The 18,433-nt window shown below is 40.0% G+C and overlaps 2 protein-coding genes across 4 annotated transcripts in view; both read left to right on the plus strand.

Annotated features, from left to right (window-relative positions):
* The window catches only part of plxnb1b (plexin b1b), a 176,740-nt gene extending 166,789 nt beyond the window's left edge, over positions 1–9,951 (plus strand). For all 3 annotated transcript variants that reach the window (XM_049566004.1, XM_049565924.1, XM_049566056.1), the window contains 9 exons: positions 676–779; positions 886–970; positions 2,100–2,266; positions 2,797–2,957; positions 4,007–4,154; positions 4,437–4,501; positions 5,550–5,625; positions 5,707–5,781; positions 6,423–9,951. In XM_049566004.1, the coding sequence (XP_049421961.1) occupies positions 676–779; positions 886–970; positions 2,100–2,266; positions 2,797–2,957; positions 4,007–4,154; positions 4,437–4,501; positions 5,550–5,625; positions 5,707–5,781; positions 6,423–6,527 (986 nt within the window). In that variant the 3' untranslated portion in view covers positions 6,528–9,951. The remainder of the gene's footprint in view (positions 1–675; positions 780–885; positions 971–2,099; positions 2,267–2,796; positions 2,958–4,006; positions 4,155–4,436; positions 4,502–5,549; positions 5,626–5,706; positions 5,782–6,422) is intronic.
* Positions 9,952–12,150: 2,199 nt separating this feature from the next.
* On the plus strand, positions 12,151–17,748 carry si:dkey-19e4.5 (UBA_like_SF and PTH2 domain-containing protein). Its single transcript, XM_049571891.1, has 7 exons — positions 12,151–12,573; positions 13,477–13,590; positions 13,988–14,059; positions 14,171–14,245; positions 14,499–14,596; positions 15,983–16,097; positions 16,310–17,748. The coding sequence occupies exons 2-7, from the start codon at positions 13,483–13,485 to the stop codon at positions 16,394–16,396; spliced, it is 555 nt and encodes a 184-aa protein (XP_049427848.1). The 5' UTR covers positions 12,151–12,573; positions 13,477–13,482; the 3' UTR covers positions 16,397–17,748.
* The last annotated feature ends 685 nt before the right edge of the window (positions 17,749–18,433 follow it).

An 18,433-nucleotide genomic window follows, 5' to 3' on the forward strand; every position in this document is an offset into this window, starting at 1 on the left:
ATCACAAGGAAAACACACCATAGCCAAATTCTGGAAATCTGCTATCAGACCAAGTTTACAATCTGCTTACCAACCTGTCTCACTCTACTGCCCTGGAAGAACTTTCTTTAATGATTAGGGATTGATATTCTACCTTTGACAATATATGGGGACGTTTTATGACATTTCTACAGGAAGTCTTCTTGCCTTACTTACTATTTGTTGATGAGAACATAATTATGTGCATTTCCATTTGCTGTTTTTTCTGTTTCTTTTTTTCTTTTTAGACTATCAGTATTGTATATTTGGATGATTCCTTACTGTGAATGTTCTGTATTGTTCCTTATTTGTTTTCTTTTCTTTCTTTTTTTTGTAATACCTGAAGTATATAAAACATCCAATAACCACACTTATTTAAAAAATGTTTGCGGCAACTAAGACCTCACAAATTCAAATTTAAGACTATTGTTGACTTTCAGTGCCTAATGTTTATGAAATTGAATTTAAGACATTTTAAGACTTTTTTAGGACCTGCAGACACCCTGTGAAAGTGTGTATGCACACACTCCATTTTAAAAACATGACATTTAGGAAGTCTCTCACTTTGTTTTGTCATGGCACCAACAAGCATGTTCACACACTTTGAAGGGTTTCCACACACTGTGCTGAGTGTCTGCTTGTTGCTTGATTGTTCAGAGTGGCGGTCTGGTGTTGCTGGTCATCTCATTCTGTCAGACGAAGACTTGACATCTGTGGTTCAGGGAAACTGGAAACGCCTCAACACACTGCAGCACTACAAGGTCAGAGTCCACGCTTCACTGACACACTATTACTCACTCACAGTCAAAAATAATAATAATAATAATAATAATAATAATGATAACTGTATACTCTGTTGTTCATCAGGTCCCAGACGGTGCAACAGTAGCGCTGGTCCCTCGCCACACCAAACACATTCACCATGACAACCACGATTATGTGGCAGGAGAGAGTGAGTTAACATGTGAACAGCACTGTAATAATAAATCCAAAATGAGTTTCTTCTCATGGCGATCAAACTGTCACCTTAACGTCCTTTTTGCTTCTACTAAACTTTCACCCAGTAACATTTCTGCTGTCACCATACCACTCGAATGTGTGAAGTAAATCTATGCAGCAGAAATGTTTGAGCATATCTTGCAGTGAAAATAGGTCATTTGGGCTATTGCTGGTATGTATAACTTGGGCTCATTGTTACTGATTTTAATCATGATTCGCACAAAGACCTTAGAGGTTAGAGCTGGACTTTATGTCCCAGGCTTTGAGAGGTTGTAGTGTTAAAGGACACAATTCTGCATGGATTAAAGTAAACAGGGTCATTCAGAGTCCCTCAAGTCACTCAACCAATAAACAGTGAAACTACAAAGTGATTCTGCTGAACACAGAATTTTCATAATCCAGTTGTCACTCAGATTTTTTCTTTTTTTATATATATATTCAAAGTGAATCCCTAGAAATTCCTATTATTGTTTTTGATAAAACACACACACAAAAGAAAAAGTGGGGTGTCTACTAATCAGAAGGCCACTGGTTTGATCCTAGCCCCCCGCAGTCTACATGTCCAAGTGTCCCTGGGCAAGATACTGAGCCTCGAGTTGCTCCTGATGGCTGTGCCATCAGTGTGTGAGTTTGTGTGTGAATGTTTATCCCTCCTGATGAGCAGGTGACACCTGGCATAGTAGCCTCTGCCACCGGTTGTGGCAACTCACAATGTAATAATTAAAATGTAGTAAAAGCTCATGATGTTATAATCAGCACATAATGTAATAACAGTTATGTATAATGTTGAATAATGTAATAAATTCAGTGCATAGTGTAATAACTTAAATATGAGTACTCTTCCTGTCTTCTTAAAGCTTAAGAACACTTGTAGTTTTACATGATACAAGTAGTCTTTAAAGGAACTGGCCTTTGTGTGTTTGGTCTAGAGGACACCTTCATCACTCCTGTAAATCACTGTAAATAGTCCATTGACTATTTACATGAAAATAGTGAGCTTTCATTGTGTCTGATGGGGAAGCAGGGCACCACTGCTCAGTGAATTCCACTAAATAAAGCTTTTGAAACTTGGACCTGTGCAGAGACTCCGATGCTGGAGGATGCAGATGAAGGTGGAGTGAGGCTGTGGCATCTGGTGAAAGCCAGCGAGGAGCCTGAGTTGCCCAAACACCGCCGAGGCAGCCTCAGGGAGAGAGAGAGGGCCAAGGCCATCCCCGAGATCTACCTGACCCGCCTGCTGTCCATGAAGGTACGCACGCACACACACACACACACACACACACACACACACATACACACTCAGATACAAGGTTAGGTTTCAATATAGCTATCAAGTTTTTTTGTTTGATTTTTTTCTTGTGAGTGTTGCAAAAATGTTCCAACACTCACAAGTCCATACTGAGAGCTGGTAAAATGTTTTATTATTCTAATACGTATAGAACCCTGTGATGTAGTACATTTCTGGAAATGTATTGTAGCCTTTATCTTATAAACATTGCTAAGTAATTATTTATACAATAATTGCATTACTTTTTAAATGGGTGAAATAATGTTTCCATATTAAACATGTGCAAAACTGTTTTACAATATTCAATAACATTTCACCAATGATGTTCATTTCTATTCAGCTGTATGAATTTCCCCACAGTGAACACACAGACACACTTCCCATAATTGGTACACTGTTGCAAAGTAGCAAACGAACCTCTGCACTGAATCGTTCTGACTCCCTTCCTCCTCCTCCTCCTCCTCCTCCTCCTCCTCTTCTGTGTTCTTTAGGGAACGCTGCAGAAGTTTGTAGACGATCTGTTCACAGTGATCCTCAGCACCAGTCGTCCTGTCCCGCTGGCTGTTAAATACTTCTTTGACCTGCTGGACGACCAGGCGGGACAACATGGCATCTCTGACCCAGAGACAATACACATTTGGAAGACCAACAGGTGAATCATATACAAGGGATGGGACGATATACAATTTTATTGCGGATAGCGATATTAAAAAAAGAACACTCACAATATCAGTATAATTGTAAATATCATGTCCAGCAAAGAGCCTGCTGGGCAACCATCAGTGAAAAGCCCAGTTTAGACCAATGAATGTTCTAATTGACTGATTAATTGGTGCTGGTTATTTAAATTATTGTGTTGTGTTTATTATGAATACAGTCCATCCGATGATGATTTTGTTTCTGTTTTTTCCATTTCGTCACTACTACAAATGCAACTGCAGCCAGTATCCTACTGTCCTTATTCATATTTTAAGAAGCTACAAATTATATACAGCCACAAATAAGCTGGAAATCAGAATGGAAGTACAGAGAGTTGTTGCATAGAAATGATAAACTGTCTCATCTAGTTCCATTGGTGTGAACCGGCAGGTTTTTAGAACATTACAGAACGGCACATTACAAATAGCTGCCTTTTTCAACTCCTCTCGTCAGAAATCTTCGGTCTGAAGTGGGCTGAAAAGACACTGCAAAAACAGGCTGCATACACACCAACCTCAAAAAACACAAATGATCTTATTCAAGCATCAGCATATTTCATAATGAAACATATAATGCCATTTCAAATAGTCTGGCTTTTTAAGATAGTTTGTTCAACAAGGCTGTTCTCTAAATAAAGGTGTGTGTCCTATCTGTGATGTAATGAAATATTAGTCTCTTAACAGAAATAAAGGAAAAGTGATTCCAGTATGTTTTAGTACCATTTTAAGAGTTTTATGCATATTTTGATGATTATCAAATAAAAATGTGAGTTGCAATCATTTTTGCCAGGGTAATCGTTATATGAAAAGTTGATATTGTCACATGCCTAGTATGGACTCACACAAACACAAAGAGCCAGGTGGTCCCGTGAAGAGATGAGGGTGACATTGTCCATAAATATAAAGTATTAAACTAATGAATAATTAATTCAAACCACTTCAAAGATTGATGCAAACTGGATCTTGAAACAAGTTAGCATTTCAATGTTTCCACTGTCTCCAGTCTCCCTCTGCGTTTCTGGATCAACATTGTGAAGAACCCTCAGTTTATCTTTGACGTCCAGGCGTCGGACCACGTGGACGCCGTGCTCTCTGTCATCGCCCAGACATTCATGGACTCCTGCACCATCGCTGAGCACAAGCTGGGACGGGTAAGGCTGGATGGGGGAGGGAGCAAGTAGAAGCTTCATGCACATTGGAACTCAGAGAGGATCAATACTGAAATATTTGTTTGTGGTTCTCACTCTGCTGTTTTTCTGCAGTTACAATTCAAACTGAAACAGATGGCTTTTTCAGATGGAGAAAAAATTGAGGCTGTAATGATGTGTCTGTTGTAGGTGGTGACTTTACAGCAGTCCCAAATAGAGTTGATGTTAAGACACGCCTCCTGTCCCTATTTCTCTCTTCACTTCTCATTCCCTCTTTTTGAACAGGACTCTCCCATCAACAAGCTGCTATATGCAAGAGACATCCCACGCTACAAACAGATGGTAGAAAGGTGGGTTCAGGTTTCAAGTGGCAACTGACAACTCTTCAATTTCCCCTTCACCAACATTTTCAAGTGGTATTGTTGTCGGCGCCAGTTTCGCAAAGATAACCAGATTGCTTTCCGTTTTCCTCAGAGCCAAGCAACGAACACGGTTTCCATCAGTTACTTTGGCTGTTCCACCGTCCACCATTTCTGCTATAGAGCGTAGTAACTACAGAGAACTTACACTGATACTCTTTGGTAATTGGAGATAGTTATTGATAGCTACTGGGGAAAACAAAACCACTATCCTCTTCTTGTTTTGGTAGCACAATGGCTGACGCACTTCCTATGCTCTGTTAATGGAGCCTTCAGGAGATCGTAGCTGGTGGCAGACAGGATTGCATAGTGAGAGCAAGGCTTATAGGGAACCAATTGTGTCATTAGCCTTATACGCCTTACATGAGGCAATCAGCATTTATTTCTTAATGACAAGTTAGAGGGATAGTTCAGATTTTTTGAAGTGGAGTTGTATGGGGTACTGACCCATAGTCAGCGTATTACCCACAGAAGATGTCTGTCAGCACGCCCTGGTTTAAATAAGACGGCAGGTGTGCCAACAATGGAAGCTAAGCTGCTGTGAACAGAGGCAGCAACAAAACTTATTTAAGCCACTTTAATAAAATCAATATCAGTGTATGTGTACACTATATTGAGAGTATTTTCACTGCCCTATCTTTCTGTCAAACAGCCCAATTATCCCTTTAAACCAAAACACTAGTCTATTTCCACTGTAACTAAGCTAGTAAAAACTTATTATGAAACAGCACTTTGGATAATATGACTCATATGATATTTCACACCAAATAAAATGAATCTATTTTGGAATGCAATTATATAATATCCATTGCACTGTAGTATAATAAATAAATGACTATTAAAAGTCTTCTTCGGTTAAAGATAGATTTTCTCTACATTTATAATGCTCTCTTTTATGAAATCTGCTTTCACCAGTTTATGAAGCAGTTTGTAATGTCAGTAATGCTTTTGAAGTTGATCATAATTGCCTTGGTTGCAGGTACTATGCTGACATCAGGCAGACCATATCAGCCAGTGACCAGGAGATGAACTCAGCTCTGGCTGAATTGTCCAGGGTGAGTGCAGCCACAGCTCAGAGCCCACACTACAGAGGAGCACAGTATACAGACAACTAACCTAAAGGCTTTGTTTTTCAGAACTACTCTGGAGAGCTCAACTACCTGGTCGCACTGCACGAGCTTTACAAGTACATCAACAAATACTACGACCAGGTGCGTGTATCACTCAGTCTGACTCAACAGACCAGGTGTATCATCATGGCACAATGCAAAGATATGATCATGTGCACAGAGGAATTGTATTGCATTGTTTTTGTTCCTGTATGCTTTTATTTCTGAACCTAAAAAAGTGCAGCAGAACAGTGTTCCTAAGGTCATGAAATTTCTGGAAACGTTTGAAAAGGCCTGGAAATGGTTTGGAATTGACAGACTGTTATAGAAAAGTTTTTAATATATATTATTTTGGCCAATATTTAAAGTATGTATGAGAAAAATCACAAAACATGTCGAATGTTGAGCGTTATGCGTTCCTTGTAAAACTCATTTCTAAGCTGTGCTGTGCGACAGTTAAAGCGTCACTAGTATCATGTGATACACATAGACCAGATCAGCATTGTATCATCACCAAGGGCATCCTTCACACTGAGACCAGAGGCACACTAATAAACGTGAATATTCAATTTACAATGTAGCGAATAGCTAAAGCCTGTTAGAAGCCTCTGTAGCCTCTGTGCTTAGAGCCTCAGTTTAGGTAAGAGACAGAGTAAACCATCTAAAAAGGGAATACATACTACTCCTTTTCAGTTTTTAAAGACTGCCGATTATAATTCCCTGTGCCATCTCCTTCTTATCAGATCATCACAGCGCTGGAGGAGGACACTACGGCCCAGAAGATGCAGCTGGGCTACAGACTGCAGCAGATCGCAGCTGCCGTGGAGAATAAGGTCACTGACTTGTGACAGAGGAATCACCCAGCAGAGCTGTGGCAAACGGAGTGGGCTGGCAGGACGAGGAAGAGGAGGAGAATTAACAGATTTGCACCCTGCAGGTTGAACTGAAAAGCAGGAAAGCAACAGACAGACAAATCAGAAGCTTCCTTTCAGGAGAAAGTCTTGAAGTCAAGGAGTTTTTGAAGAAACTTTTTAGGTTTGTGTAGAAGTTCACATCCCAGCATCTGTCCTGATGGTGTTGGCTGTGGATGACTTTAGTCTGGACAATTTGAGCTCTCTGTATAAGCAGGACAGCACACAGACACTGGACGAAGAAAGAGAGGATGTGTGAAAGACACCAGTCAGGCCTGTTGTCCCTCCTGTTGACTGTATGTGGAGATATTTGAAGGAAGAACATGTGCTGGACTTCCAACTTAACGGTCTTACACAGTAGTGCTCATGTAAAAGAAACAGCTGCTTTACAGACAGCTGATCTGATCTGAAGACTCATTTCAGTGGGATTTTATCTCACTGTGAACCCCTGGAGTGAATTTTTAGAAGCGGTACCTCTTATGCCTTGTGTGCTTCTCGCTGCTGTATGGTCTGAAGATATTCCTTTGTGTGTGTATGGTGATTTGTGTGTGTGTGTGTGTGTGTGTGTGTGTGTGTGTGTGTGTGTGTTTGCAGTTATCCATATTGCCCTGGTTATCAATCTACCCCTTGTATTGTGACATTTCTGGTTTCTAGTACAAAGTATTGAAGTAACTGGTTCTCATATTTTAGATGTTACAGTCAGCAGTATTCAGAAAACAGTGAACTGAGCTTCAATGTTATTTCTCTGAAATGTTTAAGAATGAAACCTTCGTCACAATGTTGTTTGCTTGAAGGGACAGTTCACCCCAAAATCAAATTTACATATTTTTCCTCTTACCTGTGGTGCAATTTGTCAGTGTACATGTTTTGGTGTGAGCTGCAGTGTTGGAGATATCAGCTGTAGAGATGTCTGACCTCTCTCCAGTATAATGGAACTAGATGGCACTCTGCTTGTGGTGCTTAACGCACCAAAAACATACATTTGATAAACTCAACATCAATGTCTGTACAGAAATCATGGCCTGGTTACTCAAGATAATCCACAGACCTTGTTACCAGGTTTATGCAGGAACTATTTTCTTTTTACCAAATTAAAGCCACGAACCACATCACCGCACAAAAGGAAGTGTGCATCTACTCATGGACGAGAGTGCTCATGCCCATGACAGCACAAGATGTAGATAATAATGGAATCCTAGGTGAGCTAGCAGTAGATACACACTTCCTTCTGAGCAGTGATACGGTTGGCAGGTGTAGTTCAGGGTTGGAAATGAACTTTTCTGTCCACCTGTGGTGACTGTGGCTGGTGGATTCCAAAATCTACCAGACCCTCAATAGATTACCATCGTTTTTTGTGTGTGTGTGCGGTTTTTTTTGGCTGTTGGCTGGTACTAATGTCCAACCCTGGTGTAGTTCAGTAGAAAGAAAATAGTTACCACATGAGACTGCTCACAGCAAGGTCTGTGGATTATCTTAAGTAACCAGGTCACAATTTCTGGAAAGAGACACTGCCGTTGAGTTTTTCAAATGTAATTTTTTTGTTGCATTGAGCACCACAAGCTGAGTGACATCTAGTTCCATTGTACTGGCGAGAAGGCAGCCATTTCTACTGCCGGTATCCCCAACACTTTGTAACTCACACCAATCTATCTAGACTTTCTAGATTAACAGCACTACAGGTAAGAAGAAATTTTGTGAATTTTTAATTTTGGTGTGAACATCCCTTTAAAACCAATCGCTGAGAGTCTAACAAGTCACTGCCACTCTACCTCAGCCTACTCTGCTGCATCAGATACTCCTTTTTTCTGTAATATTGGTGACCCAACACTACTATGTACATTTTCAACCAGCTACAACTACCAGTATAGCAGCACAGCACAGATCTACCCTCATTAACATATACAGTAAGGCCTGCAGGGCATTCTCATTTGCAGCAGTACAAACACGCAGAGACATTTCAGATGTTTCCAGCTCATTATTTTCTTTCCTTTGTGTGAGATTGTAAATCAGAACCTGCTAATTGGAGCAGGTACTTAAGGTACTTAAACCCCGACTGAGTGACAGTTTACTCTCTTTTTGTTTCTTGCTTTTATACTTATTCATGTGGATGTGTCTATAGTGTACAAGTCACTGGAAAGATGTTAGAGGAAAAGCAAAAATCCTTCCATAAACTCCATGAAGTGGAATCTTAGTGTGCACCACTGTGTTTTATTGTATAAATCCATCATATGTCTGTTTTGTACATTTTTAACATTCCTTTTAGGTTTTGAAGAATGCGTTAATCATGATTCACCTGGTTCCAATCCAGGGCGAGGTGACGATACGTGTTGGAAGTGTTTTGGTGTTGACATCATGGTTGGTATACAGTTCTTGTATTGAACACAAGGTGGCACTGCTTCATGTGCTGGAGGTCTGTATGGCATTTTATTTTTGTCAAGTTAATACAGGTTATGTATTGATTATACTACTACTACTGTCCCAGTAGATATAGTTAATCTTGTTACACTGTTCTGCTTTCAGTTAGAGCACAGAGACCTTATATACATGGGTTAATGTTTGTTTTGCTTATTTAAATGACAAAGACTGAGATGGCCTCTTATGGGTTAGTCGGGCTGGGTATGGTTGGACATTTGTTGCTGCTGGTCTTGTGTCAAACTGTTTCCCCTTTTAAAAAAATGTTTCACAGAGCACTGCCCTTTGTGGTTGGCTTTATTTAGTTAATAATTAGGTTATGGTTAGGCATTGCAGAGATAAATGGTTGGGTTCAGATGACTGCAAGCAAGGGGAAACCCATATTAACAGGGAGACAGACTTTGTGCCAACTTTGATGCTGAACAGTTTGTTAATTCTCAAGTAAGTGATAGAGACACAGTGTCTTTTTTATTTAAAAAGTATTAAGTTTGATACCCAGCCCTCGTCATCAAAAATAGATGAGAGTGATAAGGATTTCAAAACTGCCTGACCTTAAATAGTATTGATGTGTGTCATTCCAGGTCCAGGCTCAGCATGTCAGAATGTAGCCCATAGGTTCATTACTACATTACTTAACACCCACAAGCAACTAATGAGTCATATGAACAGATGGTTTGTTCTGTCATACACTGTCAGTTCAGACAGGGGTGAAAGCCCAATGGTGATAAAGACAAGCCATTTGAGGGAAAACTATAACTGTTGTTAGGCTGTATAAAATTGGCAATGTAGAGCAGGCTCTGCAAGGAGCGGTTTTAAGGATGTTTCTTATTTTGTGTGTTATATCATTGTACATACTGATTTAAAGTGTAACTGTAGTGATTTAACATGTTTAATAACAGAAGGTGCAAATTTTCCCAAATGCTGATGTAATAAAGTATTCTTAAAATTATGTGTTGTGTGTCTTCTTTTTTCAAAGAAATAACTTTCACATTGATGCTTATATGTACACTAAGTAAATGTACTTCAAAATAAAGTGGTTTTTTTTACAAACTTGACAGGATGGCAAGTCACTTGAGGTCCATTCAGAATGGACCAGTGGCCCACCAGTTGGTAACCACTGGTGTAAATTATCTGGGGCTAGATTATCTAGTGATGTCCAGGTTCAAAAGGCAGAGATTACCATGGAGATCAGGAGCCAATATGTAGCTAATCTGCTGAGTCAATCAACTACCGCCCTTTATACAGTTTATCATTACTCAACTGCAGGGGCATCGCAGCTGGGGGGGGAAGTGGGACTGATTACCCAGGGCCCCAATGGCAGGGAGGCCCTTGAAAAGCCTGGAATTAAAAATTTGGTTTTGTTTTAAATTGCTGATTTGATAATTAAATTGTTTTGAGGTAATTAGTAACCCTTTCACGACTTCAACTTGTACAGAATGCTGCGGCCCGATTTTTAACAAACACGCCCAGACGTGAACACATCACTCCTGTGCTGTCGTCACTCCACTGGCTTCCAGTTCATTCTAGGATAGATTTTAAACTTCTGTTATTTGTTTTTAATGCCATTAACGGCCTGGCTCCTCCCTACCTGTCAGAGATTTTAACTATCCACGATAGTGGCAGGGCCCTGCGTTCATCTGGTCAGCTTCTTTTAGAGGTCCCAAGGTTGCGATACAAAAAATGGGGTGACTGCTCTTTCGCTGGTGCTGCTCCAAGTTTGTGGAACAAGCTCCCCCCTGACATTCACACCACTACTGATCTTGGCCTTTTTATATCTAAGCTGAAGACCTACCTTTTTAGAATGGCTTTTAAGTCCGACTAGGGCTATCCTTTTTTAGGTTTATTTATTCTGTTTTAATGTATTTTATCTATGTTGAAAGGCTTTTAATACCCTGTAGCACTGTCGCACTTTCCATTGTGTTTGTTTGTTTGTTTGTTTGTTTTTCCTTTTATGTATTGTTGTTTTTTTCAATGTTAATTGACACTGTTGTTAAGCACTTTGGGTACCTTTGAGTTTTGTAAAGGGCTATAGAAATAAATGTTGATTGATTGTTGATTGATTAGTGCCCTGACTAATTTAAAATTGGCTGAATAAATCGGTTGAGCGATTGATCTAACCCTTTAAAGGAACAAAATGGTTTAGTCCAACCCTGCACTAGGATTCTTGTCTAAACGCATCTGAAGTTGAGAGAGTAACTGCCTATGCTGCTGAAGCACCAACACACACTGTCATCAGGGTTCCTGCGGATCCTTAAAAAAGTCTTAAAAGGCATTGAATTTGTTAATCCAAATATAAGGCCCTAATTGGTATGAAAATGTCTTAATCTGTTAAAAGTCTTTAAAATGCTAAGATGATGTTGCGTTGTAAAATCTCAAAATAACTGGTAACATCTATCTTAAATCCCAAATGCCTGTCACATTAATGCTACCACATCAGGATAGCAGAACCAACAACACTCATATTTTGTTTTCCAGCCAAGATGCTCAGAGCAGACCCTTGGTCTGCTAGCTAGCTGTCACTGTATCGCAGACGGCATGGGGAAGTGCAAATTCAACGAAAACTGACTTTTGACCAAGATTTCATGTCTTGGCTGAAACCAGGACAAGACAATGCATACAAGGGTTATTTTACTTTATGCAAAAGGTTTTTCCAAAGTTTCTTACCTCAGTCCTGTTCTACCCTTGTCTCTGCCACATGTCAAAGACTTATGTGTTTTATGTTACAGTAAACATTTGGGCTAAAATGTCCCCAACCCTTAGTCACTGATTTCAGTTAATGGGTTTTTTTGTTTGTTTTTTGGTCTGAAATTTCATTCCAAGTGGCACTAAAAAAGCCCCAAGCTTTAGGAACCCTGGCCATGTATTTTCCCAAGAAAGAAAAAGCATGTTCCAAAAAAGAAAAGAAAGAAAGGAAAGGTAAAGAAGGTAAACCAACTTTGTGAGAAAAATTAATTAATTAATGAATTAATAGGGGGCAAAATTTGGTGCTATGCCCCTGTTTCTGATGGTGTAAACTATCTGGGGCTAGATTATCTGGTGCTGTGCGTGTTTATGAGGTAACGTTAGATATTACTGTGGAAATCAGGACACTGAGATGTTGCCAGTCTGCCGAGTCAATCGACCACCGACGTTTATACAGCTAATCGTTACTCAGCTGCAACAGACAAAAAAAAATCTCGCCTGTTCCCAGGTTGAAAATATTTCGAGGGATGGTCATTGTAGATTTAGTATTTAAAAAACACTGTAATAATTATGTTATAATAAGATTATAAAGACACAGCTCTGCGGTGATAGTACATATGCGTGATGCGTCCGCATATCCTTACCACATAATTAATATCACCACAATATCTGTAACGTTAACGCAACACTCGAGAAGAGGCAGCACCGTGTGCCAACAAACACAAGAGTCCAAAATGGAGTAACGCTGAAGACAGCACAGTCGGGAATCTCACTGAATGTAATTTCACATTCGAACACAAATTGTTCCGCCGCTGGTGAAAATAAGGACTTCTAGAAACAGCGGGGAAATCGCCGTCGTTGCTGCTGTGGAGCTAGCTGCGCAGAACAGGTAACTACAGGCAACTTGCTGGACTGAAGCTAGTCCTGTTAGCGGTAGCGTCTAATGCTAATGTTAGCTACCTTTGCGACAACTGTCGAGCCAGGGATGTTGAAATAATTCACTGTCCAGACAGCATTGACGTTAAGCGTCTTAATGCAATTTCTGACTCGTGCTGTTAACTTACTGAAATAGCATGGTAACGTTAGTCCAAACGAAAGCTAACGTTGCTAACGTTATGTTAGCTGCTTTGTTTGCGATGCTAACGCTAATTTGAATGGTGTGTAGCTAACGTATGTAGTGAGCTAACAGCTGTCATCCAGCCAAACCCAAAGTTAATGTTAGCTGGCGCTTTCGTCAGCAAACCTATAGCTTGTTTCGTTGCACTGTGTTGCTGTCTGTTAGGGTAGTGGTATGTTTGGTTCTTCCCATATTCCCTACTCGACCATGAAAATAACGTCATGTCACTCTCCATTAAGCTTTAATACGGCCTTGCTTGGAGAGGTGAACTAATGTAACGTTATGCCGTTTTACAATCCAATTCGGTCAAGTGAAAACACATTGTGACAGTTTAACGTTAGAAATAATTCGTGTAAAAATCCAGCAATTAAAGGCTGCAGGTCTCAGTTCATTCTATTAGCGTGTAACGTTAGTGCAAATTCATATGTGCAAATCATGCATTCAGAGACATGCAGCATATTGGGGAGCTGTTTGATAGTAGCATGACGAATACATCCGGAGATGTTTTAAAGTGCTCTCTAAACAGCACACAGTTATTGATATGTTTTTCCACCGTGGACCCCAGGTATATGGGACATTTATACTCTCATGTTATCAATTTTTGTTATTTCATGTTCATGTTTCATGGGTTAGTGCTGAGCAGGGTGTTCACTGTTGTTGTTTTCCTTATTACAGTCAAGAATGGAGCCATCAGAACAGTCAGGACCAGACTCCGGCTCTCAGGATGTCAACCCTGTTTTTCTGCAGCAGCTCAGAGAGCTGGACATCCCAGAGGAGGCAGCCAAGCAGGTAGGACAGTCCACTCAGGGTGGAACGCTTACTTCAGCATTTAGGCCACATTTAAATCAACATTCAATGATACTTATGACTGGAAGAGTTGCATCTTACAGTTGTATTCAGACAGATCACATCATTTAAACCTTATCAGTTACATCCTAATTTAATGGTGTCTTGATCAAGAACACACAGCCCCCACCAATGGCTGAATATCCCAAGTAATAATTCAGTATTAATTGAGCAGAGCCAGTGAAATAATTGTGTAAAAAAAGAAAAAAAAACCTTTTGACTGAATACATGTATGGCTTAGTTTATTATTTGTCAGGCAAAATGAATGGTAGGCTTGGACACATTGTTATCCACTACTTTGTTCTCTGACCTTATTTATTGTTTTTTTTAATCAATCCAGGCACTTCTTCACACTCGGAACGTGTCTGCCGAGGAGGCGGCAATGTACTACTTCAACAAGCTGGAGAATGAGGTGCCCATAAGCTAGCCTTAGTCCCCACAGGTACACCTTGGTACATTAGACCTTGTGGAGTTTGTCCAAAGCCAAATCTCAGTGTCTCTTCTTGTCTGCTCTAACCCTCAGGAGGAAGGAGACGATGACCTCATGTTCAAGATGGTGTTTGTGGTGAACATGGACCTTGCCATGGGTGTTGGAAAGGTAAGTCCAGTGGTGCCAATGTGGACATTGTGGGATATTGTTGTGTTCAAATATACAGTCTATCCTACAGAATGTTTTTCCACTCAAAAACATAAAGGAGAACTTTTTTGTGCTGAGTTATCTTTTTTCAAGTTCAGTGTGTGTATTTTTATTTGAATGCGGTCAGAAACAGCACATAAAGACCATTTTTAGTACAGCTGAAAACTGACTGATTTCTGTGTAGGTGTGAATTCAGTGCTGTATGTTTGTGCAGGTGGCGGCTCAGGTTGGTCATGCTGCTGTGGGTTTGTACCAGGCTCTGCAGGAGAAGAACAGTTGGAGGGAGATGGCCTGGAAGTGGGACCACAGTGGGTAAGGCTCAGACAGTATGTTGGTTGAGAAGAGATGCCCTGAAACGTCATGTAATTGTTATGTACCTTTAATTTACACAACCCCTCACTTTGTGGTGATATTAGTTCATTGGCAAAGCCAAACATGAATTTACTGGTTCACATTGAATACGTGCATATTTTAAGATGGTGTAAATCTTTGGTATTTTACTTGCAGTCACCATACTTTTAACAAGAAATGTTTAAAGCAAAGCAAATGAGTTGCAAGGAATGCAACTGAAATTTAGCAATCTGAAAACAATTCATAGTATAAATTTTAACAGTGCCATTGCATCAGCTTTTACACTTGTACAGAGTTTTGCAGTACAGACATCTTCTACATCTGATGTTTTTCTTAAAAGACCATAGTTAAAATATGGCATGGAAAGTAAGTGTCCATATCTTAAACTCTGCTATCTTCAGAATCACAGTTCATTTCAGGAGCTGCATGTTTTACTGCTGCTGTTTGCAGAAATCCATTAATGCTCCAGCTGGTAACATTTATTAATATAACTCTCCGTCATATTTGCTGACACTGTTACTATATCCACACAGTATTACATGGAACAGATCATCTGTGAAAAAAAAATCATCTTCCTCCTCTTTATAGTACTTCTAATGGCATTACCGGACATCAATGACCAATCAGAGCTGAGCAGTCTCTGACTGCAGCTCACTATGAATCAAGATTCCCTGACTGCATCGCCTATTTCTCACCTCAGATGCTTTCAGGAACATATTTTAGTGTACTGTTTAGCTGTAATATGATAAAGTTTGCTCCAGAAGTACTGCCTATTGGTGCTTCGTTAGGCTCAAGTGCATGCAAGTGATTCTCGCAAATGCCAGTTCACTATGAGGAGGAGGGACAAGATTTTTATGTCAGAATATCTGTCTCATGCACTACTGTGTGGATATAGTGACAGTTTCAGCAAATATGACAAAAAGTTTACATAAAGGTTACCAGCTGTAGCTATAATGCTCCAGTTCCTTAAGTGTTTATATACTTGTCTGTACATTTCAGTTAAGGTTTGCTCAAACGCTTGCCACCCTTTCATCTCTTGAATTAAAAGAAAAAAGGCAGTCCTTACACTGTCTCTGGATAGCTGTCCTACCTTGGCTTTTTTTTCTTTCTGCATCATTGTTCCACTATCTGTGTCTGTATTCTGGCATCTTTCTGACCTCACACACTGGATTCCGTCATTGCTTGTTTTGTAGAATTGCTCAGTTCAGCCAAGTATGTCATAGCTGATGTTGTTGACTGCAGATTTTGTCAAATGTATGTGTACATTTATTTATGATAATATTTAAGTTAATTCTAATTAACACAGATGACAAATAAATACAATAAATGTGAATGGTGTTGATACAGAGCCAAGAAGGTGGTGGTCCAGGGCACAAATGTGGCTCATCTACTGGAGCTGCAGGCCCTGGCCATGAGCCTCAGCCTGCCCACTTACCTGGTCCAGGATGCAGGGCTTACCCAGGTGAGAGAACAAGCCATTTTCAAAGTAATCTTATGTGTGAATTTCTTTGGGAGGGACTAGTAGTCATTCCCAAAATAGTGTCAAATTATTGGTATTAATATATGTGCTTAAAAATATACTAGATTTTGTCAGTGTTTCCCAGTGCCTTGACATGTTGAATCTCAGCACAAACCTTGCCCCCTTCCCCTTTTCTCCCCTCTTGTCTCTGGCAGGTGGAGTCTGGCTCCCGCACTGTCCTGGCCATTATGGGTGAGGAGGAGATGGTGAACAATGTCACTGGGAGTCTGAAGCTGCTCTGAGGGGCTCAACCACACTGTGGGGGAGGCATTGCTCCGCAGCGCCACAGGACATCCAGCAGAGGGCGGCATTTCCCAGTGGGAGGGAGAGTCTTGGCATGCAAGCCTGTAACAACCTTTTAAAAAAAGACCTGGAGAGGGAGGGAAAACAAGACATGTCCCAAAACCAGAAAACAAACACCCTCAGCCATTTGTTTCCCTTTCATTCTTTGTCTGAGCCGCTTAGTTGGCCATTAAGAGGAGGAGGGGAGAGAGTCTGGTTGTTCACAGGGGAACGAGCAAAGGCAGTTGAATTTTCTTTTTCTGGTGACCTTTTTCTTTCTCAAACAGGCCACCTACTTAGAAGAGAGTCTTCTTAGAAATCTTAATCCATTTTCAAACACATCTAGTCTGTTGTCCAGTTGCAGATAATGGCAAATTAAAATCAAGTATTTTTGGTGGTTGACCAATATTGTAGTTTTGCTTATGCAAGGGGCTGTGTACTTTAGACTATACATAATGTAAGTATAATTATACCCATAGCTGATGTAGTATTTCCCTGTTGGATTCACTACTCCTGAGTGAAGGGTAACTTATTAACTGATATCATGTGAACACTCATTTTTGACATTTAAATAATTTTGTGTCTGTATGCAACTAATCTCCCAAAGATCCCTATCCTATAGACTCAGTAACATTACTCATTATTGATAAATGGCTATATTTTGTATACATATGCCTGTTGGGGGCCATATACTGTATAATCTGTGGTGTGCCATCCTAAACAGTATGCACATTTACTGGACTTTGTTGTATTGTTTTTTTTTCTTTGTGCAGAAGGAAAAAAAATTCTAAATTATAATTTTTGGATTTATTAGTAAAAATCTGATGACAGGTGAGAAGTTATGTGGAGCCAAAATGTCTGGGCCTAACTTTATGCACTCTGACTGCCTGCAGTGGATAGTTTACACTAATGAGGTTGATCAAATTACAGCTTGACAGAACGCAAATAATTGTGTGTGTGACAGTTATTACTTGGTGAATAGTCTTGCCCACTAATAATCTTAATACACAATGAATGCTGTGTGAGCTATTGTGTGTCTGTGTTCTCACTAACATATTTGTGGGCATGAGCTGCCTCTCCCTGAATTCTTATCTTAATGTCAAAGATTTTATTTGTAACCGAAATCTTAAAAAAAAAATGGCAGTGGCATGCATGCAATATGAAATGTACATTTCAACAGACCGTTGGAATCCCAAAGTTATGTCAATTTTAGTAACATGTCCACACTTTGATACCTCCTATGTCATATAGTCATTTGTGTGAGTGCTTCAGACTATGGAGACAATTAAAAATGCCTCCGGTTAAGTAACAAGCATCTTGAATCGTGTTTTTTACTTTACAGACTCGGAACATACAGATTCTGCATATGAAAGAGATATGCTGGAGCTCAGGCAGTGAAAGCAGTGTGGGGGAGGGTTGAACGCAGCCATATTGCAGTGCGTGGTTTGGACTGGCCATATGACATTGCTTTTTCGCCGCAGTAACAATGGCAGTATTGTGAAATATGGCCACTGCCTACCACGCGAGTCCGGCTGGAAGGCTTGTACACTGTCCTTCAATTAACCTCATGACGTCCTGTCGGAAATGATTCTGGTGGTTGTGGTTATAAAAAGCACCAACTAAAGAAAATGCCACAAAAGGACGGAAAAACTAACGTTATTCTTAGAAAAGCTATACTTAAAAATATATACACTGGTGAAATTATGAATCGAGTCAAATATAAAGAAGTTGATTCCCTAATAATGTACCTTGACGGTTGCTATAGGGCAAGGCACCTTTATATAATGAATGCTTCGGCTATTGGAAAGATAGCCTGGGCCGTGGCTTAGCTAGAGTGTGTTAGCACTTTTAAAATTATGGCAAAGTACCTGATTTGACTCTTTAAGTATTACCGTGCCTCTTGAATTCCATAACATACGACCGTTTGATGGTCTGAGTGCTTAAGTTATGTCCAGAGATAGTCTACATTTCTGCCACAATAAGTTACAAGCTCAGTA

Source organism: Epinephelus fuscoguttatus, linkage group LG1 (genome assembly GCF_011397635.1).
Source record: "Epinephelus fuscoguttatus linkage group LG1, E.fuscoguttatus.final_Chr_v1".
NCBI lineage: Eukaryota > Metazoa > Chordata > Actinopteri > Perciformes > Serranidae > Epinephelus > Epinephelus fuscoguttatus.

Bases quoted from the DNA above. Each gene is read 5' to 3' on its own strand.
- si:dkey-19e4.5 (XM_049571891.1), top strand. From the start codon at position 13,483: ATGGAGCCATCAGAACAGTCAGGACCAGACTCCGGCTCTCAGGATGTC. The intron at 13,591-13,987 runs GTAGGACAGTCC...TAATCAATCCAG, and splicing joins CAGAGGAGGCAGCCAAGCAG to GCACTTCTTCACACTCGGAA. The intron at 14,597-15,982 runs GTAAGGCTCAGA...GTGTTGATACAG, and splicing joins TGGAAGTGGGACCACAGTGG to AGCCAAGAAGGTGGTGGTCC.